The sequence below is a fragment of the Oryzias melastigma genome, linkage group LG16, assembly GCF_002922805.2.
Source record: "Oryzias melastigma strain HK-1 linkage group LG16, ASM292280v2, whole genome shotgun sequence".
Lineage (NCBI taxonomy): Eukaryota > Metazoa > Chordata > Actinopteri > Beloniformes > Adrianichthyidae > Oryzias > Oryzias melastigma.
Window position 1 is genome coordinate 25,425,586 of NC_050527.1, and position 24,308 is coordinate 25,449,893.

Below are 24,308 nucleotides of genomic sequence, written 5' to 3' on the forward strand. Positions count from 1 at the left end.
GAAAACAGGAAGTCATTGTTGATGGTTTAAAAGCATAAAAAATAATTCAAACGCCCCTCCATGTCACGTAGTGTAGTTTACTTTCAGCTTATCCCTTTTGGGGTCGCCACAGTGTAACAGCGTAAAAGTAATTTATGAATTAAAAAAGTAAATTATGACAGACATCCAACCGTTACTTTTACCCCAGCAAGAGGTAGACTTTTAATATCAAACAATTACAGAAAACAAAACAAACAAACAGAAACCCATCAAGTCCAGAGTGCTCATTAAAAAACAAAATTTTTCTGAATATTGACCTGGAGCTTCTTATTAATATCATAATACATATGTTAATGTACTTTATTGCACAGTTTATTAAAACAGTAGAAAAAACATGAACGATTTATTAGTTTCCTATAATCTGTGTGGTAAATTTGATCATTTTGAAGACTGGGATGAAGGAGAAGAGAATAAATGAAGCAGGAAGGGAGATACAAGGAGGAATTTAAGTGTTTAGACTATGTTCCTTTAAGACACGGTGCTCTGCACGGCGAAGCTGTTACCATGACAACGCAAAACCTTTTTAAATAGTCCACTTTTTGTGAAAAACGATGTAAAGTTAAAATATAACAGCATAAATCTTTTAAATATGGATTTATTATGTATTTTTCTCATAAATGACCTCGGTATGAGTGTGATAATGCTCTTCCAGGTGAGCATTATCAGACATGAGCAGCTTTACGGAGAAAGCAGCTGTCCAGCTTGAAAATGAGATTAGCGCGCTAAAATGTCTGGAATTAGTTAAGAAAAGTGTTTGTGATGACATTCCTGAGCTGGAGAGAAGCTGAATTCACCTGAAAACATGATTCTTCCACATGAAGATGTTTCTGAAAACACCCGTTATCCTCCAGCTTTTGACTTGCAAATACAGAAACTTGAATAGTCAAAGCATGTCTTGCTTTATCTATCGCTCTTTTATGGTGTCTGCAGCAGCTGGATGTGTGGAATTTACATGTCAATTCAGACGTCTGTTTGCTCTCTGACCCACAGAAGACTTTCGTTCTTTTTTCTGCACATTTGAATGCAGATGACTGCATTCACAAGATGAAAGTTCACAGCTGCACTGATGGGAATTTAAATCAAAACCAGGAAGTATTTTGAATGTAAAATTTGTATAAGGAAAGTCACTCTTTTACAGAACAGAATCTTTCAATTTTTTTGGCCTGTATTTCCTTATTATTATTATTATAAGTTCTGTTTGGCCTGCACACAGGAAAAAAAAATCCTCTATATCCTGAACTTCAGATTCAAGAAGGAAAAGCCGGAAAGACTTTCATTCTACTCTGGCTCCCTCTAGTGGCATGCGGGAAAATTAAGTTAATACATTTTTAGAACTTCTTCTATGTCCTGCAGGTTGTGGGTTCAAATCTCAATTATTGTTTGTTGATTTATGTTTTGTTTTATGTTAAATAAAGTAAAAAAAAAAACATAAAAGATTTGATTTTTTTGAATTATTTAGTATAAAAGAAATGATATTTTTTTAAATAAATACTCACGAGGTCAAATTCTGCCACATTTTTCTATATCTATGTGCACTTAAGAGGTATAATAAATGTTGGTGATCCATCTTGTTTCAGGATGTGCCATCAGCTATGGATACTACGTGATGCCGGACTGCTGGGTGAACAGCTGGATCCAGCAGCATTTCGTTCCCATCGCCGTTGGAAACAGCCTGTTCTGCACCAGCATGTCCTGCTACTCACGGTGAGAACTTCACGGAGGAGACGCTCTACAGAAGGAGTGTCAAACTCAGTCACACAAGGGGCCAAAATCCAGAACACACCATACATGGGCCGAAAAGGATGAACATTTATTGAAACAGTATAAAACTACATTTTTAAAACTTTAAAACTGTAACTTTTTAACATAATTATGAACTAGATATATATATATATATATATATATATTTTTTTTTTATTGCAAATAATTCACAAACAATCATGGTATTGTCAATGACATCAGTATGGACAAACTAGATATATAGCATTACCTGTGATAATGCTAGTGTGAATGCTGTAAGTTGAATTTGGCCGCTGAAGATGTTAGAGCTGATAGTTGAAGATGCTGAAACTGATAGATAAAAGTGCTGTAGCTAATAACTAAAAATGCTGAAGCTGATAGTAAGCTAAAATGTTTGCTGGATTCCAAATTAGCCTAAAAACAAAACAAAAACAAAAAAAAACTTAGGTTAGCCAAAACAGCTAGCGTGTACCTGAAAAAAATAACTAAACTTCAAAATAGCCTTAAAAAACTGAAAAAATCCAAAATTTGCCAAAACAGCAAGAGTGTCAATGTTATCCTAACTCCAAAACAGCTTAAAAAATATTTTAAAAAAAGCCTAATTTAGTCAAAACAGCTGACATGTTGCCGAAGTATCAGCTAAACTCCTAAATAGGTTAAAAAAAATCTTAGCAAATGCCAAAATAGTCCAAAAAAGCTAACAGTAGGCCAATTTTTAACATTAACTTTTTAACATTATTATGAGCTAAATATATAGCATTACCTGCAATAATGCTAGTGTGAATGCTGTAAGCTGAATTTGGCCGCTAAAAAGTGCTGATAGCTGAAGATGTTGAATTGATAGCTAAAGACGCTGAAGATGATATCTGAAATAGCTGAAGCTATAGCCAGCTAAAATATTAACCAAATGCCAATTTAGCCAAAAAAAAACTAAAAAAAAAAAAAAAGAGGTTAGCCAAAACAGCTAGCATGTACCTGAAATACACTCCTAAAAAAATTAAAAAAAAGAAAGCCTAAATTAGCCAAAACAGCTAGCATGTAGCTGCAACATTAGCTAAACTCCAAAACAGCATAGAAAACAAAAAAATCCTAAATTAGATAAAACATCTAGTATGTAGCTGAAAAAATAGCTAAAATTTAAAATAGCCTAAAAACGGACTAAAGTCTAAATTAGCCAAAACAGCTAGCATGTAGCTGCAACATTAGCTAAACTCCAAAATACCCTAAAAACAAACAAAAAAGCCCAAATTAGATAAAACATCTAGCATGTAGCTGAAATATGAGTTTAATACAAAAATGGACGAAAACAAAAATGAAAAAAAGCCTAAATTAGCCAAAACATCTAGCATGTAGCTGCAACATTAGCTAAACTCCAAGATAGCCTAAAAAACAAAACAAAAAAAAGCCTAAATTAGATAAAACATCTAGCATGTAGCTGAAATATTTGCTACAGAGACTAAAGCTGTTTTTGTGGCTGTGCAGGTTCGTGGAGCTGCAGTTCCCTCAGAGGAGTAAAGCCTTGAGAACCGGCGCGTTCGTCGTCCCCTTCCTGTTCGACACGGTTCCTCTCTTCTACAGGGTGAGCCCCCCAGGCGCTTATGCAACCCAACCGATTTGCTTCCTAAATCCAAGCACAACTCCTCTAATCCGCTTTCATTTGTTATGAAAGTTGTAATCTAATAATCGGATCTCTTTGTTTCAGGTCCTTCTTTTCTGCTGGGGAGGCTGCGGCATGGGCGACGCCCTCTCCAACCACTGCTACCACCTCCTCTTCGCCTTCCTCACCTGCTTCCTGTTCACCGCTCACCTCCCGGAGAGGCTGGCCCCCGGGCGCTTCGACTACTTTGGTAAGATGAATGCCAAATATTCTTTGATTTAATGTAAGTTTTCAGCCGTTAACTCGATCATTCCAGTAGATTCTGAAGGAGAAAAGCGGCTCGTCGAGCCGCTTTTCTCCTTCAGAATCTACTGGAATGATCGTGTTAAAGATGTGTTAAAGGGTTAATGAATGGCAGGAAATATTTATAATATTAATGTATTTATTAAAGATTTCATTTAATGAAAAACCCTATTAAATAACTGTTGTCCATCCTGTTTTTTAATTAATAAAATAAACCATTTCACACTTTATTTCCTCTTTTTTAAGCACATTTTTTGTTTATTTCTATGTCATTTAGCATTTGTAGGTTTAGAATCAACTATTTAGCATCTTCACTTTTTTCAAATAATTTGGTATTTTTTGCAGCTTTTCTTTGCCTTTTTTGCATTTATTTAAATTTACTTGCAGTATTTATTTTTATTTTGATTTATCATTGTTTTTAATTGATTTTCTTCAACATTTTACTCTATTTTTTTATTTTTTGTGGAACATCATAGAGTCTGTGTTGTTCAAATGGGAGTTTATTTAATTTTTTTAGCTTTCTTTTAAAAAAATGCAGCTTTTTAACTAAACTTTAGAATAGAATAGAACAGTTTCAACATACTGGATCTAATCTTTAGCTTTTTCGCATTTATGCACATTTGGCTTTAATAGAAGCTTTCTGTTTAAATTAGTTTTTTTAGCATTTGATGTAAAATATTGAGTTTTTTTTGTAACTGTGTCGGCTTTTTATAAGCTGGAATTAAAAAAAATATATATTTACCTTTTAGAGTTTCAGCTTTTGTTTTATTTAACATCTAAATTTTCCTGCAAATTTACTACATTTTTTTTTAGCTTCTTTTTTCATATTTTTAAGTTAACATTTGTGGGATTTAAGTTTAAATTTCCATTTCTTTGCTTATTTTTTGTGAAAAATATGTTTTTTCCTTCTTAGATGAAGCTGTGAAAGATAAAAAAAACTTTGTTTTTGTGCATTTTCTTGAATCTTGTGTATTATTAAAGTGTTTTTATTTTATTCCATCTGTCAGAACTTAAGTCTCTATGCAACTTCAGGCATTTTTATCCCAGTTAGAACAAAAGTCAATTGTCTGCAGAACATTGGAAATAGATTTTTTTTAACTTTTATTCCAAAAACAAAAAAAACTTTAAATAATTTTTAAAAATATCTAATTTTAATTAATCTTTTGAGACACTTTTTAATATGTGAAAACATGTAAAAAATTAAGAACTGAGGGGAAAAAAGAGAAAAGAACGGATCAAAAACCTCATCAATCATTGGAGGTTTTCTGCTTTTGTCAAATTTTCTTTTATTTCTTTTGTCGTTCTCACACTCAAAAATAAAAAATACGATTTTTCTTTTTAATAAAAACGAAGCAAACAGATATTTTGATTTTGTTTTTGAGTTTTATTTGCAAAATAAGAAGCTCAGCTGATCAAATATGGAGGGATTTTTGTGCCGGTTGTCCATCCACTGATTTTTAAAATGATTTTTCACTTGAAACTCAAACACAAACTTAAAAAAAAAATGTAAAAAATTGATGCTGATTGGTCAGAAATTCTTCCATTCTTGCACATCTGTCTACGAGCTGATTGGAAGAATTGCTGACCAATCAGGATCGAGCATCATGTCCTCGTCTGTGATTGGCTGGCTTTTGTTGCACATTGCAGAGAGAATTTCTCTGGTTAGTTTTCACGTATTTTGGAGTTAATTTTTCTGTTGCATTTGTTGAGCAAAAAAAATGTTTACGTTTTATGCTCAAACCAGTGATTGTTGCACTTGGAATAATGACAAAAACCCCTCCATATTTGATCAGCAGAGTTCCCCTTTTTGTTTATAATTATTAAAAAACAAAATAAAAATATGTGTTTGCTTTATTTTTAGTAAAAAGTCAAATCATGTTTTTGATTTTTAAGTGCAGACATGAGGATTTTCTGTGAAATCTTCGTCTAAATCGATGATTTAAAGTGAAACAGTTCATTTATAATGAATATGCTGATGCCTTCTGGGTAATGGAGTTCGACGGCTCTTTCAGGCCACAGCCACCAGCTCTTCCACATCGCCGCCGTGGTGGGAACCCACTTCCAGATGGAGGGCGTCCTCGCCGACATGGCGTCCCGCCGCCTGTGGCTGCAGACCCACAGCTCGGCGCCGTCCTTCCTCGGCACGGTTGGCACCCTCGTCCTCAGCTTCATCCTCAACCTGGGCGTCATCGCCGTGTTCAGCGCGCCGCTGCTGTGGAAGCCCCGCCCCGACTGCGGCCAGCAGCACACCCCCACCTGCGAGTGCAAGGAGCAGTGAGGGCGGGGCTTCCTTCACATTCCAAAGGAGCTCCTGCTTTTTTTTCTGTGTTCGCCCAGAAGCCGATGTCCCGTCTGCGGGTCGAAGGACGCTGCTGCTGCGTGTGCAGGAACTCCGTTTGTCCTCGGGGAGCGCCGCGAGCGTCCTCCTCCATAATCTGATGCAGATTGGATCCGCGGCGCTTGATTTTCAGACGTTTCTGATTGCCTCCTCGTCATGATCTGCCCTCGGAGACGTCCAGCGAGGCGGTGATTAAAGGACAGGCGCCACTTTTCTAACACCACGTTCCCATGGTAACCCCCGGAGCCCCGGCGGCGTGGCGTTCCGGTCCAAACCTGTGTTTCAGTTTGACGGAAGGCTGAACGACTTCAGACCTTTTTGTGGTGCTTCAGGTTTAACACTAACCACTCAGTTCTATGTTTACACTTCACACCATAAGAAGTCCGATGTTTTATATTTATTTGCTGCTTTTGAAAATGTTACAAATGACAGAATAAAATGTCATCCAAAAAACGATTTTTGATCCTAAAAAGGTGGAAGAACTTTAAACTATTTACTTTAAAGCTGTTCAGGTCAAAATGTTTGGGGAAAATTTGGGGAATAATTTGGATTTTGTTCCATAAAATGTGGATAATTCAAAGTGAGACGATCTTCCACTTGTTTCTGGTGAAAGATTCCTGTCAAAGTGGCTCAATAGGATGAAGTTTTCTCTGTTTTTTCAGGCCAGTGATGGAAAACCGTCGGTGTTCGTACCAAACCCTACCTGTCTCAGTAACCAGCTGCTAACACACACTAACTAGCCAGTCAGAACGGAGCTACATTCAGAGGGAAAAGCAGGTGATCCGGTGGGAAAGAAGAGGTTTGGAAAGTGTAGAATCACAGAAGAACTTTTCTTAGCAGTGTTTAGTCCAGAATCTCCTCATTTCTGAGGAAAACATGGAGTTTTATTCTGCAATCGCTCATAAATCCTGACGGTGAACGGTGGAAACTCCGACAGTAATCTGTGGATTAGACGGCGTTTGATGAGAGACAGTGGGACGGAAATCTTTGATGGAAAAAATACATGTTATGTCTTTTTTATTCTTTTTTTTTACTACTTTTCTCTGGTTTGATGTGTTTTTTAAACTGTTTTATCAGATATTTGTGTGAATTGTAATTTGCTTTGACAGGCTCGTTTAATTAAACTGAAGCTTTTATAAACGCAGTTATTGTGAATCCTTTCACATGTGTTTTAATTTGAATTTTAAGACTGATTAGTTCATTTTGAATTTTCCACTGCAGTGCATACAGCTGGCCACCAGAGGGCAGCACAGAGTGCAGATGTTCTTTCCAAACTCCTCAGATGAGCTTCAGCTCACCAACAAATGAGCTGCAGCTCATCTGATCAGGAGAAAAAGGCCAAATGACTCACCTTCTAGTGTTTTCCAGAGCAGAAGTCCTCCCTGATTCCCAGAAATCCTCAAAAGGAGCGATCGGTCACGTTTCTGAGGTCTGCCTGATGCTGAAGTTTGTGTTTGAAAACCCTCTATTTTTCTGCTCTGACTCATTAGGTTTTTTTCTTTCGCCTCCAAAGGCTCTCAGGCGGAGCGGAGCGGAGTGGTTTATTATTAGCAGCAGGCTCAGACCACAATGAATCGGCTCTGGCATTTTCATAAAAGAAATAATTATCGGGAGAAATCAATATCCCGTGTGCGTACATTATAAGATGAGGTGAAGGACTGAAAAGGAAAGTTTCCCGCTGCAAAGCTCTAATAGGACCTTCATTTTAGAAATGGCCTCATTTCCAGCTCTTATTATCCTCGTATTTCAAGCCCCGCCGGGGTGGGGCCTCGAGTGCTTTTTAAGAAGGTCCATTCTCAAACCACAAAGGCTGCGGGGACAAACACTGATCCGATCCGCCCTCGATCTGCTTGTAAGACACCACAAGACACCCCCCCCCGCATCCCTCCGTCCAGAAGGAGGGATGGAGCCGACTCCCGGGAGGCGCTCCGCACCGCTCGGTGTGGGACGCCGTTAATGTGAAACCTGATTATTCCCTTCTTCAATAAGACGGCTGATTAGCGTCCAAAATACGAGGGGTGCTGCTGAAAGGCTCGTTCAGACGGGCGCCGCCTTTGTTCTCCGCTGAGAACCGGATCGAGTTTTGTTATTTTTAAAACCATTTTATTTATTTTTTATTGTAAGGCCGACGATTTACAAAGAGCAACAAGATACAGGTTTTAGACAGAACCCCCCCGTCTGTACATCCTCTATTTACATGGGTGGTACCCCCCCCCCCCATCCATCCAAGCATTCAGTTTCAGCAACATCTGCCCCTCTCCCTCCGAATCCATCTGCTCCCTCAAACCGCACATCCCAGAATTCCCTGGGGTACAAACTTTTTCCTCATTTTTTACATTTTTTTTTCTTAAAAAATAACCCCTCCCTCCCTCCCTACCTCCCCCCTGGCACAGAAAACAACAGACACTCAGGTAAACGTGGGACCTCTGACCCCCTCAGCCCAGGATGTCCAGGTAAACGGGGGGGTTCTTGACCAGCGCCAGCAGGCGGCTGTGGATCTCCTTGATGACCGTCCTCTGGGGGGGCTCCCGCTGCCAGCAGCCCTGCATCAGCTGGTACACCTCCTTGGGACAGGTGCGCGGCCTCTCCAGCTCCCGCCCCTGCGTGATGCATTCAATGGCCTGTGGGGAGGAGGAATATTTGGAGGGATGTTTCTCTTTCTCAGATCAATTACATCTCTTACAGTCAGATTTCTGCTGAATTTGGATTATTTTAGTGCTTATAAACACACAGAGAGACGAAGCGTGGAGCGATTTTGTGACAAGAGTCAAGAATAACTGTGAAAATAGTCACAAATAGGACAGTTTGTTTCATCTGGTGCCAGATTGACCTTAAAGTCCCACTTCTTTTGAACTACTTTAAAAGCTGTCTTTTCATTATGATTAAGATTTGGATTCGGAGCAGGGATCTTGTGGCCCCCCAGCGTATTTGCTATGTCACAAAAACAATCTTTTACTAGCAATTTGGATTAAAAAAATACTCAGAAATGCAATTTTAGTCTGAATTTTATATATATTTGTCCTCCATAATCATAAATGCTACAAAAACATGTTAAAAACAACATTTTCGTTGAACTTTTAGTCTAACAAGTTATGGATTATTGTCACTTGAACCTTTGTGGAGGTGAAGAAGAACTAGTAGTAACGGACTAACTCGGCTCTGTACTGTATAATAATATAAAATCAGGACGATCCACTTCCATCTTTCCAGCTTATTCCTCCTTTTTTCCCCAATAATTAGATTCATTTCAGCATCACAGCAACAAAAATTAAAAAAATTAAAAATACTTCAACAGAATTCTGTACAAAAATTAAATAATGGAGAAAATTAACAATTTTGTCCAAAAGTGTATGAAAAAAGTCGTATTAAATGTTGTTTTGGCTCCACAGTTGTGATCAGAGGTTAAAAAAACCTAAAAAATGTCTTTATTTTCTGTTTTTATTTCTCAACATCTGATAAATCTTAACCACACTGTGAATCCCTCGTTCTGAATACATCAGAATTTGTCTTCTTTACTTCATAAACCAAATGATTCACTACTACCGTCCCCTCGAGTAACATCACTCTGACGTAGATCCACTTGAACTAGAAAAGATTCATCATGACGCAGTGACGGCTGCAGCTGCTGTTCGGACCTGAAGATCATTTATATCAATGAATCTTCAGCATCAGAAAATCCAGCAACAGATTAATAAACATGATCAGAAGCAGAACATTAGTAAAAACCAGATTAGATGAGTCAGATTGAGAGGAAATTTGTTATTCTTACCCTTTTCTTATCCTATTTTTGGATTTTTCTTTCATTTTATTCTTAAAAAAAATGGATTTTTTTAAAACTAATATTAGAATAATCTGATGAATGGCATAATTACATGTTTTTTTAATTGAAATATACTTTTTTGTGCATTCAAAGAAAATAAGGCGACCTTCTGTAAATTTTTCAGTTTAGAGGAGCATAGATGCATAAAGAATTACATCAATATATATATATTTAAGTTTCTCAACAAACAAAAGTCTGCTGTCATTTCTCTTTTGGTTTTTACTGCACTTCTTACTCCTGAACTTTTATTTTGATAGTCTTGTCTTCCTGTCATGCCTCAATCCCGGCAGTTTTTCTGAAGATGTTCAGCTGAGAATTTCTAAAATGAAATCATCCACAGCAGCAAATCAAAGTGTTTTAAACTCTATAAGTTTTAAACTCTATAAGTTTAAGCGAAGAACTCATTTAGAAACTGATGTAAACTCTTGAATTTAGTCACAGTTTCTGCTTCTTACTGTTGGATTTCGCTGCAATTTCTGGCTTTTGCAACTAGATGTCCTCAGATTTATCATTTTTTTCTCCAAAATCGCTTAAAAGAAACGTGAACGTTCGACAGCTCTCTGAGGATACTGACATGTTTAAAAATATTAATAAAAAAAGATTAGTTTTACAACATTTGGTGAATTGTAAATTAGCTGAAAAAATTAAAAACCTAAAAAAAACCCTCAGTATAACTGTAAAAGCTGCAGAGTTAAATAGTAGAAAAACAAATTATAAAAATTGTTCAAAATAGAAAATGCTACAATAAGTTATAGAAAAGTTTATTATAATCTAAGCATGTCTTTGTAAATGTTTCTTCTTATTATAAGTTGTCTAAAATGTTCCTAAAATCCACTTTAGTCCTAGAAAGTCATTCAGATTTATTTAAACTTTTTAATATTTTTTTTAATATTTTTATTTATATAGCTGATAATTTCGTATATGTTAGAATAAATCAATTAGATTTCCACGTTTGTGCTTGAAGTCAAATGAGTCAAAGGTTTAAATATCTGCTCTAATTAACATTTTTAGAATACACTATACATGATAAACAATAAAGGTTATATTGTGAATTTAAATGATTTATCTAAAGTAAAATAATGAAAGTCTTATAAAAATACATTAAAGTTGAAACAGTGGAAGACATCTTAATTATTTTTTTTGCTCTAAAAAAGGAGAACATTTTTTCATGGATTTGATGAATTTATTTTTAATCCCAGAACATTGAAACAAAACTAATTTGGGTCAAACCAAAAGGAGAATATGACATTCTTGAAGAAACTGAACATTTTTGTTAAATTTACTGAAAGTTTTTTCCTTCTGAACAGAAGTTTTGGTTTTAAGGAAATAAAAATCCTCCTTACATTCATAGTTTCCTTCAAGCTGCTGGAATATTTGAGAAAAACCTAAAAGATTCTTAAATCAGAATAAAGAAGTTAATGAAACTGTTGTTTCACCCTGACCTCTGACCTCTGGAAACATAAAACCTTTTCTTGAAATGAAGGAGAACCTCTTTGCTTCGGTAGCACAGTGGGACGTCCAGCCGTCAGTCTGATCGGGATTCGAACCTTTTCCTCTTTTGACGTCAGCGCTGCTCGACCCGCTGAGGACCCGCCTGCTGCCGCCTCGCTTGTTTGGGCTCATTTATCTCCTTCACGAGTATTTAGGCAACACGATCGCTTCACCTGCCCCTCATCGGGCGAGACAGATTAGGATAACCAGGTTACGCCTCATCGGCTCGAAGCTAAAATGAAGCTAAGCAGCTTAGAATCGAGCGCAGCGGGAAAGTGATCCACCCTCCTGTGGAAGGCAGAGAGGCGGCGGCCTGTGAGAGCTCTGCTGCGGTCGGGGTGGAGACCCTCTGCTTGGTGCTTAAGCTGCAGAGGCCAGACTGGCCTGCCCTTATTTACTATCAGCGTATTGATTACTGCCAGAGTGCAGAAGATCTACGACCACACAGAGAGGATGAGATATGGAGGCTGGAGGAGCCGCTCCGCCACAGAAAACTGATAGATTTGAAGGTTTTATGGGGGATTCACCCCAAAAACAAGGTATTTTAAAACCTGGTTTCTGTTTAGATCACATGTGTCAAAGTCAAGGCCCGGGGGCCGGATCCGGCCCTCTTGGCAATTCTATCCGGCCCTCCAGATCATTTTATTTCATTGTTGTTAATGTTAGAACTTGTATAATTTTGAGAAAAAAATATATTTTTATGGAGTGTAAAATATTAAAAGTTATTTAAGGTTTAAGTTGATTTATTCTGGAATAATATTCCTGCCTTTTTAATATTCATAATTATGTTGAAAAGTTATAGTTTTAAACTTTTAAAAATTGGCATTCTGCTAGCTTTTTGGACTATTTTGGTATTTACTAAGATATTTTTAGGCTTTTTTTGAGCTTAGCTAATATTTCAGCTACATGCTAGCTGTTTTGGCTAATTTAGACTTTTTTTTAAAGTTTTTAGGCTGTTTCTGAGTCAGGCTAATATTGACACACCAGCTGTTTTGGAGTTAAGCTAATGTTGACTTGCTAGCTGTTTTTGGCTAATTTAGACTTTTTTTTTAAAAGTTTTTAGGCTGTTTCGGAGTCAGGCTAATATTGACACACCAGCTGTTTTTGGCTAATTTAGGCTTTTTTCATTTTTTAGGCTATTTTGAAGTGTAGCTATTTCTTCAGCTACATGCTAGCTGTTTTGGCTAACCTAAGTTATTTTGGTTTTTAGGCTAATTTGGCTAATTTTTTACCTATCAATTTCAGCATCTTTAGCAGCCAAATTCATCTTACAGCATTCATGCAAGCGTTATTGCAGGTAATGTTATATATCTAGTTCATAATAATTTTAAAAAGTTAAAATGTTAAAGTTTTAAAAATGTAGTTTCCGAGTGTTCAATAGATGTTTATCCTAAGGTGTGTTTTGGGTTTTGACCGTACTTGTTTTCTTGCAAGTGAACCCTGTTGTGCTTTTGTGACTTGAGCAGTGAATCAGGAAAGCCTCACGGTTTCATTACCTGATTTGCTCAACTTCCCGTCATCAGTACGTTTTTTTCTTGGTCTTGGTCAGACTCAAAGAGAAAAAGCTGCTAGACTGTAAAACGTTTCTCAGTGTGAGGACTTCAGACGGTGATAGAAGTGTCTCGTTATACCTTATGCTACGTTTATGCTGAACTTTTAAGTGAAATCGAGGTCAATAATGAGAATTACCTGTGAAATAGAACCATCAGACTCACCTCACTGTTGGACAGCTGGTACCAGGGCTGCTTCCCGTAGGTGAAGATCTCCCACAGAACCACACCGAAGCTCCAGATGTCGCTCTCTGTGGTGAACTTCCGGTACATGATGCTCTCTGGGGGCATCCAGCGGATCGGCAGCATGGTACGCCCACCCACCTGGGAGGGGGGGGAGGGACACCAAAATACATTAGAAACCAGTTCCTGTTCTGGTATTTATTAAACTCCGATTGTTTTGAACTCACCCTGTAGTAATCTGTGCTGTAGATGTCCCGGGACATCCCAAAGTCTCCTATCTTCACCACCAGCCCCTCCCCCACCAGGCAGTTACGGGTCGCCAGGTCACGATGGACGAAGTGCAGAGAGGCCAGGTAAACCATGCCCGAGGCGATCTGCGCCGCGATCTGCAGCATCTGGGGCAGGGTCAGCTGACCCAACGGGGGCATCTTGGACTCCTCCAGGATCCGAGCGTCAGGGCCGTGAGCTCTGGTGGAGACACGGCAGATGAAGGGTCTTAGACCACAGAAGGTAAAGCTAACCAAAACATCCAGGCGACCTCAAAGGGATCAGAGATTGGTAATGAAGATGCAGTTTTACATTTTATCTCCACAGATGGAGGAAAAGATGAAAACTCTTCCACTTCATGAGCTCTGAGCTGGGCTCCTCACTTGGAGGAAACTAGAGCATCTGAATTCTGGTCTTTGGGATCCACCTGCTCGTTTTCTGGCATCCTTAAATCAGGTGAGTTCCTCAGAATCACCTGATCAGCAGCATGACGTTTGCAGGAATGACTGGGGGGTGAATGGAAGAAAACTGTCTGAGATGTGAACGCTGGTCTCCTGAAAAACCAGGGTCCACTTTCACTTGCAAGTGAACTCTGAGGCAGTTCGGCGACAGTGTGGATGCACAGTGGATGCCTGAATGCAAAGACCCAAAAATCAGGGCCCATCTAGACGAGACAAGGAAGACCAAATGGTTCCTAATACTGTCCTGTTAGCAGGTTGGAGCTCATTTTGGGCAGAACTTCAGAACAGTTAGATCAAAAGTTATCTGGTTTCCTGGTCATAGTTGGAGTTGAGCGTTCTTAACTTTTACAACCAGTTATTTAATTATTTCCCTGAATGACGTTTTAGGAAGCAGCAGAACTGATTGTAACCTTAACTTGACTTAAGCCCTCGAAAAGACAGATTTTTGCAGATCTCTTGTCCATCATTTATGGTACGGTCACAAATACAAACGCCACCGCACTAACCTTGAAGGGTTCTACCGATGCCGCCCCGGATTTAGGATTTTTTTGGTGTGGTCATGAATCCAGACTCTGTCAGTCAGGTAAGGATAATGTCATTACAAAACCGGGCAACACCTGGGCGGAAACAAGGCGGCTGGATCACCAACCGCCAGCAGCTCTGATTGACTGATGTGTAAATGACTCCGGACGGCGGCCGTCCATATCAAGTGCCAGCAGCTGCCCAGCACCACTAGTTATTCGCAACTCAGATTTTGAGCACACATTATAATCTTGTCAGTTTATCAATTTTTAGACAACATTCTTCCAGAAAAGCATAAAAGCTTCCTAATATTCTTCTCAGCATCAACGCCAATTCGTCAATCCTCAGGTCTCAGAGTCGCTGTGGTGATATCAACGCCGTGATGAATTTGAAGTCAATGCGCTCTCCCTATTTAGACCCACAGTTGCTTGGATCACCAGATCGTAAAGCCCCGGCCCATGTCGACAGCCACTAAAATTCAGACGGTGGCAGTGGGATGGCAGCACAGGAGCAGGAGGGCGGCTGGAGGGTGGCAGTCTGAAATCGGTTGATCATCAGATAATTTGGGGGATCGTGGACACCCTCCCTTCAGTTAGTTATGGTGCTGCTGCCTTCCTGCCATCCGCCTGTCACTGTGAAACCTCCAAATGTGGCCGTCCAGCCACATGATGTCAAAAAACCCTCTAGTGTCGTAACATTTTAACTTCCACAGCCACACCGCAGTGTGAGAAAATGCGACTGCCGCCTTTCGATAACAAATACCTCCACGAATTCACGTCACGTGCGGTGACATTTACAATATTTGACTGTAGTCTTATCTTGGAAGTTGCAGTATGTTCTTAAAAATAACCTGTGATAGACAAAAGCTTTGAGTTTGACATTTTTTTTTAATAGATTCTGTAGAATCCCTCACTACACACTTTTTCAGACATTTTCACACTTTTAGCTCCTTTTTAAACTCTCAAAAATTCAAACTTTCGTAGAAAACTAGAAACAAAGATCTGATCATGATCGAAACTGTCTGCAAATTTGAGTAAATGAATAGAAGTGCACAGAAGAGATTAACTGACAGCCAATCAGAACACAATCCACTGTAAATCAATGAAAAAGGTAAAATGCACTAAAACCATGAGACCACCAAAGGTGAGCAGCGATATAAAATCCTCAAACTTCTAACCGTGAGGTCTCTGAAGTGGCATCTCCACTAAACCCATCAAAATAACCCAATGTCTGCCGTGAGCCCCGAAGCCCCCATCATCCTCGTGTTCCTGTGAGCTGTTGAGATCCGTGCTGCACTGAGGTCGGCCTCTCAGCATTGTTGGTAACTATGGCACCAACCTTGGGTGACCTGAAGGACAATCTGCACTCTGTGGAGCTGGAGCTCTTGAGCCCGTCACAGACACGGTCAGCGCCGCAATGAAGCATTAAAAAAAAAAAAACAGGTTTAATGGAAAACATGAGGCTTGTAGAACGCCTACAAGTGATTTGCAATAATGCAATAGAGAGATGCAGCGCTGCATCATCAACTCTCATCCCTCCTAAATGAGCACATGCTGTGTCTTCATCCATCCATTCAGGGAACTTCTCTGTACGGTCACTATTAGTTTAAAGGGCAGGTGGCAGCGTGGGAAAGCAGCTGCTTTATGGGGGCTCTCAGACATCTCACCCCTTCTGTCTGCTGGAAATGTGATTTCCATGCGTTGGTGAAGACGTATCGCGTCTGTCTGCCTCCTGAGGAGGACACCTGGCAGGCAGCATCATGGGGTCTGCTCCGGCGGCCTCCTCAGATCCGAGGTGAACAGCTCTGATAGGTCAGCACGGTCTGGATCTGCCCGCCTCCGTTTTAGAGGTTTGATGAAGCAGAACTTTGATTAGTTCGGTAAATGAAGAGCTCCGGAGTGAAAAACAGCTTTGATAAGATCCAGACCCCGAAATGTAATGAACAGGTTTGACAAAGAGACAGGAGGCGGAGCTGGAGGTTCTCTCTGGAAGTGATGGATCAGGAATGATGGAACAGATGATGGTTTGGAATGAATTCAGGGAAGCAGATGGAGACGGTTTGGACACGTTGAGAGGAGGTTGTTAGTAAAAGGATGCTGAGACCAAAGAGGAGGTTCATGAATGTAGAGGAGGAGAAGGCGGTTGGTGAGAGTCAGGATGACACAGATGGTTTGTTGTGGTAACCCCTAAAGCAGGGTAACAAACTCAATCGCACAAGGGGCCAAAATCCGGATCCGGCCCCCGGGCCTTGACTTTGACACGTGTCCTAAAGGAAGTAACTAAAAGGCAAAGAATAGTTTTCTCACCAAACAGTGTTTCAAAGACCCACTCCAATGAAATTCCTGTTTTTGGTGGTTTTCAAGTGTTTTTGTGACATTTTTATGATCATGGAGAACACATTATCATGAAATCGGTGCACTTTAGTGTCCCACAGGTTTATCTCAATGTTTTTCATTTAAATTAAAGCCATAAAATGCATTTTAAAACAAGAAATGGAAAGATCCATGTGTCTCTGCATTATAGCACACAAAAATAGTTTGAAAAATATGTTTTGAAAAATGTCATGGGTCGCTGAGGTGTAGAGGTCCGCCAAATGAGCATGTCCCCACCAACCAGTTACTTTTTCACTTAATACAAAGCTGATTTAAAAAAAAAGCCAATAACGTCACGTTCTTTCTGCTAACATGATCATTTGTCTGTTTACTTTCACCTAAATAAAAGAAATATGAGAAAAATACACAAATCTTTATCAAACTCGGCCATTTAATCATGTCCTTTAGTTTTGTTCAACCCAGTAACAGCCTATTTAAAAAAATGATGGTTCAGTCTAACAGGAAGTGACATCACGGAATATTTTCCAGCTCATAATCTAAAGACAGATAATTATTAGCCCACTTTCATTGTTTCTTCTGTCAGTTTGACATTGTCAATCTCAACCTTTCAACTATGTTACATGTTTTCATGATATTTACTGTTGTTTAGGAAAAAGTAAAAGCTGTTTGAATAATATATTGATTTCTTGTTTTCCTTATGCCATATGTCGCTCCTTATCCTAGCTTCCTTATTCAAATCATTGTGAATCCGTTCCAGATAAAAAAAACAAATAAAATAAAAAAACGTATTTATGATGTAGAAAATATGAAGGGTGGATTTCAATCATCCTGCTCCGTTTACAGACAAATAAATCCACGAGCGTCTTTGTTTTCCTCGTCCAGGCTGACTCCAAACTTGGATAGCTCCAACATTTCTCGCCATTTTTGTTGCACCTCTAATATTAGGTTGGAGTTTGAGGGGATGAGTTATTTTATGGAGCCACATGTGGCTCTTTGATAAAAGAAAATTCATCTTTTCATTTCAAAGTAATAGTAAAGTAAAATGTAGGTTAGAAGTAAAGTAAATAAACTTGAACTTTATTCAATCGATTAAAGAACACTCCACAATGCTTCTGACTACAGTACCCAGAATTCTCCAACAGTCCATCAAGTGGTTCAGCTTCATAGTTTACAAAAATTGAACATTTTGACAGATTTGTGAAAAAAAAAAAAATCAGTTTGAGGCCAGTAAGCAAAACCAGAATTTATACGTAAGCTGGAAAATAAAACAGATTTTTCGTTTTTGAAGAAATTTAAGAATTTAAGTCCACTTTATGGTTCAAAAAATATGGTGATGGCAACTAAATTAGCTCTGATTTAACCATGGTTTGTTAGATTTATGAATTTCTGGCAGAGATGCAACACAAATGGTAACATAAACTGTGTATTTTATTTAAATATACAAGTATTTCATTGAGAGGATCCAATAAGACCAGGGTGTCTTTTATTTTGAAAGGAAGTGAAGGGAACTGTTTTAAACTATTTTATATTTTGGAAAAAAATATGTTTTCTCTGTGTTTTATTTTTTGCAAAAAAGAAAGATGTTTCATTAATATTTACCATAGCAACTAAAGCATCATACAAACCAGTGTCTTCATCTTCTAAAAGGGTAAAACAGACTTTCTGGCTCCTTTCAGGTTGTAGTCGGTGATAAATTGACCCAAAAGGCTCTTAGTATTGAAGGTTGCAGAGCCCTAATACTCTAGTGTTAAAGGGTTAACAATCCAGATGTAAGTAAGATGCTGATAGCTCTTCCATAATGCCCACACCATCACACTACCGCCACCGTGCCTGACTGCTTCTTCCATTTTTGTCATTTTTGTCTTTGAGAGACATCTTTTTTCTAAGTTACATTCCTCCGCTGCATTAAAACATCATTTCTGAGCCGTGAACACGCCCGCGTCCGTGTTTACATCAACCCTATGCCATTTTACTGTAATTACAGTGTCCACGGTGGAGCAGAAGAAAGCTCTAACTCCGATAAGTGACCGCAGTCCTTTAAAAGCCTGTCTCGGTGAGCAGCAGCACTCTGATCAGACGGAGCTGACATGTGGATAAAGGTTAAACACACCGGGCTGACCTTGTGGCTCCGCTGGCCTCTCACAGTTTCCGTGCGGTTAAGTCGAAGCTGTGAAAGTGTTAGCGCTCCGCTGCAGAGATGATTATTTTTGACATTTTGGTGTTGCTGTTTCTCCTCACTCTCTCATCTCAACTTTATAAAGCACTTAAACACAACCGCAGCTTCAAATGAAGTGCTGTGCATCCACCCGGGTTCCCGAAGGCGAAGCTGGTCAGCTGACCTGACAGGAGAGTTCACGCTCAGACGGAAAACAAATGAGAGAATCACTGGTCTGGACTGCAGTGGATCTCATTGGTTTTCTTCATTTTTACTGATTTTTTTCCTTTAAAACTACAAAACGACACGTCACGTCTGTATTGAGTTGTTTTCTGAACACATGGAGCACTAAGTCAAATAAATGACCTTCATTTCAGTTCTGATGATGATGGTTCTTCTTTTGTGTTCATTCAAACACTTCAGGATTCTGCAGGATTTTTTGTACATCTCTAAAGGCATTTAGTTCCTGCGGTTTGTCCTCCGCTTCAAGCAGAAGATGAGAAGTAACCCAAAAACCACAATAAAAAACACAGAAAATGCTCTTTTTTAAGGGAAATAAAGAACACAAACTGTCCTTTGCCTTAAATTATCAATGTTAATCAGCTGTTTGAATGCAAATCTAATCAAAATGTTTTGTTTAGATCAGAGGTCTGCAACCTTTAACTCTGAAAGAGAAATTTGAGTTGATTTCTGACTGACTTGATACGAGCCACGGAGTCTTTCTTCATCCTCTAAAAAAAAGGACACTGAGTTGTATTTACACTATCATTTTGCATGAATCAAACCACAAACATTAAAAGAAAATAGCCTTCAATTTACAAGAGCCTGCATCGATTTGATTCCGATTTTTTTCCGATTCTTCAATTCAAAAACATTTTGAGTTTATGCATTTATCCACATTTGTTTAGAAATACATTAAATGATCTACTGTATGTTTTGAATATAATGATATTAATCTGATACAGTTAGAATACCGTAAAATGTATAAGTGAATTAATAAGATTGTTAATATCATACATTGTTAAATGGTTTCTCAAAAGAAGAAGACCAAACAAAAATGTCCATATTGTAAACATTGTTCTGCTTTTCCTAAAGGACGTTTAAGTTTAACCACTAGGGGGCGATCGCGCTACAGAAGTACACATTCAAGAAGAAGACAATATTAGCAACAAAAAACGATGTTTTAGACCACAAATAGTCACTTAAAAATATATTTCCTTAAAAGATTTTGTAAAGTCCAAACCTGTGAGTATATAAAGACGTTCATTTTGTAAGTAATGTTTGTTTAGGTCGTTAGCATTAGCCGTCCTATGACACGTTAGCATCAAGCTAGCGGACCTTAGCTTTTACGTGCTAAATTTATTTATATCTTTTATGAATCGATTATAGATTTTTAGCCTTAAGTTGTTTAATCAATTTTATTAACCCAGCCCTATTTTTTTCTACTTTTGAGAGAAGTTCCTTTCAAAATAAAAGACTCCCTCTCACATATAGTTATCTCTGTGCAGCAAAAGTAGTAGTTGTAAGAATAATGTGCAGTGATAAAATAAAAATAGTTAATGTTGTTGGTCCATCTCTGCCAGAAATGTCAATCTAACAACAAAAAATAAGATCTGAACTAATTAAGTGACCCCTGACATGTTTCAAATACACTTAAAATTCCTTAATTTTAAAAAAAAAAAAAAGAAAATTCACTTAATAATCCGGTGCTTCTTATGCTTGTTGAAGTCTATTGATTTCTATAGTACAGGACAGGACGCACAAAAATGTGTCAAAATGTTTTAGTTCGACTTGAAATACACAGTATCTACTGATTGTAAATGAGTTCAAGTTTGAGGTATTTTACTTTTTTCCCCTTTACTACTTTATCACTTCTTACTTTATAATTACTTTTGAACATTTAGTAACGATTTTATTTCTCTTTAATGGAAGAGCCACAATGGAGAGGTAACAGAGTCAGGTTTGGCTCCAGAGCTGCAGGTTTAGAAGAAAACTTCGACCGAAAAGATTTACTTTTGGATTGAAGTCCTTGATACTTGATTTAAATTGATCGTGTTTCCCAAATGTTCCAAAAAGTGTTCATGATGGTTAAAACTGTACCTGACGTGTTTTTAAATGATAAAAAAGTTATTTAAGGTGAAAATGCAAACACTGAAATCTCTCAGCTAAAATGTGGTTCTTTAGTTGATTATTTAAGTCTAATTGAGAGTCAAATCCCATTTGGACCAGAACTGCTGTGAGAACTGAAGGATTGCTGGTTTTATTCCACATCTTTTCAGCCAGTGGGAACCCGTCTTACCGGAGGAAGCGATTCAGGTCTCCGTGCCTCATGTACTCGAACACCATGGCCAGCGGCTCTCCGTCCGTGCACACGCCGTAAAAGCGCACAATGTGCTGGTGCTGCAGCATGGTCAGAAGCTCCGCCTCCCGCTGGAAGTCCTGCCGGGTCGACTCGTTGGCGTCCTTCAGAGTCTGCGAGGAAGAGAGGTCAGAACACTTAGAACTGACAAAAGAGAGTCAGTGACAGAAGCAGGAATTTAGGTTTGGGGTTTATTTAATAAAAAGAAAGTGAGCATAAGATAATAATTATAAATAATTTTCACTCACGGGTCAGAAGAGGAAGAAGAAGAACACTCAGAGTCACTATTTTTACAATAACTATTTGCTTCAGACATTCGGAAAATCACTAAACCTCAAAGCTACTGAAATATGTCACAAAAAAGGTCCAAACTTTTACAACTTAAAAAAAATGGAATAAAAGTAGACGCTCAGACAAAAAAACTAAAAGAAAATCTTCTGAACTAACATGGAATTCAGTCAGTTTGTGACAAACTGTGATTTAAAAAGAAAGTTTCTTATGTTATAATTTAGCGAAACGAAAATAAATCTTATAAAGATCATATGAGTTTCAAAGATGAAAGAAAAATATGTTTTTGAATTAAAAATGTTTATTGAAAGAGACGATATGTAAGTGTCATTCTAAACCCAGAATTATTCAAACAAAATAATTATTGACAAAAAATAATAATAATAGAATGTAAAAAGTAATAAACAGTTTAAAGAAATGAAAAATCAAAAATAATTTCAAAACATTTGAAGGAGGAAACATAAAGACCTAAATTTATTTTACTATTGATGCATCAAACCACTTTGACTCCAAATTTGTCTTAATTCAGAACGCAAAAACATAAGTGTCTTATGTGTCAAAGGCTTAAAAAAACTTAAAAGCCTCCCTGATATTCATAAAATAATGAAAAATGTGTTAATAATTTTGTATTGTTAAAGAAAGATGATTAAAAGGTTAAAGAAATAAATCAATTTCTATTTATTTTGCTTAAAAGGTAAACAGAAAGATTACATATTTTTTATTCTTATTCTTTTTAGTGATTTAGTTGATTTTTTCCCCATTTAAATCAATAAATCAGTAATAGAAACATGAACATGTTAAAATAACCAAAATAATATTAATGAATGTTAAACATTTTTTAAACAAAACTCAGTTAGTAATAGGAATTATTCGACAGAAAATGAAAACTGCAAATTTAGTAAACCAAGATGTTAAAAATAGACAATATCCGGACATAATGCGGTTCATATTAAACCGGCTTTACACATTTTATGTTTTTGATTTTGACACAAATATGTCAGATTTATGGTCACAAATCATTATTGAAAATTACAGCTGAGATTTGTCAGATTGTTCTTAATTGATCTCCAAACATAAACAAAACAAATGAAAAGTTTCCCTCTGGAAGCTCCTCCTCCTCTGGAAGCTCCTCCTCCTCCGGAGTGCGTTCGTGATTTACGAGGCGAGGAATGTCTGCAGACTCAGATTGACTCCTCGGCTTTTCTGCGCCTCTGCGGTTTGCATTAACCTGTTGTAACGTGAGCCGGCCATCGAACCACCTGACAGTCCGTTATCGGAGGCAGCTCACTCTCAAACCACAAACTATCATTTCATGGGAGTTTAATGCAGCAGCAGAGAGCTTTTGAAGAGCGCCGTCCACGCCGGGACACAATGACCCCGCCGGTTCACGGCTTTGAGGGTCTATCCCACAGACTGAAGTTCACAGGAGGTGTTTCAGTTTTACTAGGTGGGGCGATTTTGATATTGTGAAGAATCATTTTTGACTCACATTTTTTCAGTACTGCAAACTCAAATTATAAACCTTCCTCCACCGTGTTTTATAATGAGTGTTGGGAGTTTCTAGTTGTAGATATTCTATAATACAACAAAAAGCATTTGTATCGGCATTACTAGCCCAAAAGTTACTTAGTATTGGATTGATACCCAAATTCCTAGTATTGCTCGCCCCTAATATTTACTACTGTGTGAGGATCTAATATGTTGCTTGACTTTATTGCATCTTTCTGAAAACTAACCAATGGAATCCTGAATTCTTTAGGTTGAACTTTGTTGTTAAAAGTTATCAAAGCTGAATTTTGTTCTACTGATTTGATCCTTCACCTGTCGCCATCTGAGTTTAGATTCAACCCCCCAATCCACCCCCTAATTCTGAAGGTTCAAACCCACAACCTCTCATTCCAGGCCAGACACTCCACCATTCGGCCATCGAGTTGGTTAAATTTGTCGTCTGATTTCACTCAAAAACCATCCATTTTACTTTCCGACTTTTCGTCTGGGAGGCTTCATCACATCCAGCAGGACCGTCTGTCCTCCATGTTCTTGGTCACGACGCCTCACTGAGGCCTGCTGGATTTTTCTTTCTTGACTTTTAAAAGAGGTTGACCCCGAGCCCCAAACTTCCACTCCTGAAGAAACTAAAATCTCCAAATAGTTTGGAAATGGTTTAGTGATGCTTCGCAGATCGATTTGCTCCAACAATTGCTCCTCTGTGATCATCTCTGGAGATTTGACCCCTGAAAGCTTCACGGAAAACCTCTGAATAAAACTTTCAGAAAGATCTGTCTGATGATCAGAGAAAGAAGGAAGAAGAAAAGTGGAAAACTCTTAGATTTAATGGAATTTTTTTGAGGTTTAGCTATTTTTTTTGTTAAATTTTGTACAATAGAAACCAAACTTTACTTCAATTTATTTTATACGGTGTTTTAATGAAAGAAAAATAATGTTAGATAAATTCTCATTTTGAAGACTTTAATATTTTTACTGCTTTAACACTAGAATCCCTGGAACTTCCAGCTTCTGCTGCCATGCCCCCCTCCCCTTCTCAAAGTAGTGTTGTGGTGATCACCTTAAACCAGGGGTCGGCAACCCAAAGTGTTGAAAGAGCCACTTTGGACCAATACAATAAAAACTAAATGTGTCTGGAGCCGCATAAATTGAAACAGCTTATATAAGTCATACACTGTAAGTAACACATGGAGAATGTGTCGAATAAACGATTATTTCTCCTGCTGCGTGTTCTCGTGTCACATAAGCTATATTTTTGGCCTCATGACAAGTTGGTGAGATATTGCAGCTTCAAACTATCTGACAAAAGCAGTGTAGCCTCATAATGAACATTTGAGCTTTTATTTTGACATCCCT

At 38.1% G+C, this 24,308-nt stretch overlaps 2 protein-coding genes and 1 long non-coding RNA gene across 10 annotated transcripts in view; 2 read left to right on the forward strand and 1 right to left on the reverse strand.

The window, feature by feature from the left end:
- Positions 1-7,172, forward strand: part of paqr6 (progestin and adipoQ receptor family member VI) — a 35,122-nt gene extending 27,950 nt beyond the window's left edge. For 3 of the 4 annotated variants that reach the window (XM_024258253.2, XM_024258255.2, XM_024258254.2), the window contains 4 exons: positions 1,617-1,743; positions 3,262-3,358; positions 3,482-3,626; positions 5,692-7,172. In XM_024258253.2, the coding sequence (XP_024114021.1) occupies positions 1,617-1,743; positions 3,262-3,358; positions 3,482-3,626; positions 5,692-5,957 (635 nt within the window). In that variant the 3' untranslated portion in view covers positions 5,958-7,172. The remainder of the gene's footprint in view (positions 1-1,616; positions 1,744-3,261; positions 3,359-3,481; positions 3,627-5,691) is intronic. The other variant, XR_002917362.2, reaches the window with a different exon arrangement.
- An 876-nt stretch (positions 7,173-8,048) lies between these two features.
- ntrk1 (neurotrophic tyrosine kinase, receptor, type 1) overlaps positions 8,049-24,308 on the reverse strand; it is a 49,447-nt gene continuing 33,187 nt past the window's right edge. For both annotated transcript variants that reach the window (XM_024258251.2, XM_024258252.2), the window contains exons 14-17: positions 21,099-21,271; positions 13,289-13,529; positions 13,044-13,202; positions 8,049-8,638 (exon numbers count right to left, since the gene is read on the reverse strand). In XM_024258251.2, coding sequence (XP_024114019.1) covers positions 8,453-8,638; positions 13,044-13,202; positions 13,289-13,529; positions 21,099-21,271 — 759 coding nt within the window. In that variant the 3' untranslated portion in view covers positions 8,049-8,452. The remainder of the gene's footprint in view (positions 8,639-13,043; positions 13,203-13,288; positions 13,530-21,098; positions 21,272-24,308) is intronic.
- The window catches only part of LOC112136522, a 53,654-nt gene continuing 49,127 nt past the window's right edge, over positions 19,782-24,308 (forward strand). For 2 of the 4 annotated variants that reach the window (XR_002917365.2, XR_004949377.1), the window contains exons 1-2: positions 19,782-20,044; positions 21,079-21,286. This is a non-coding gene — a long non-coding RNA (uncharacterized LOC112136522). The remainder of the gene's footprint in view (positions 20,045-21,078; positions 21,287-24,308) is intronic. The other 2 variants (XR_004949378.1, XR_002917363.2) reach the window with 1 other exon arrangement.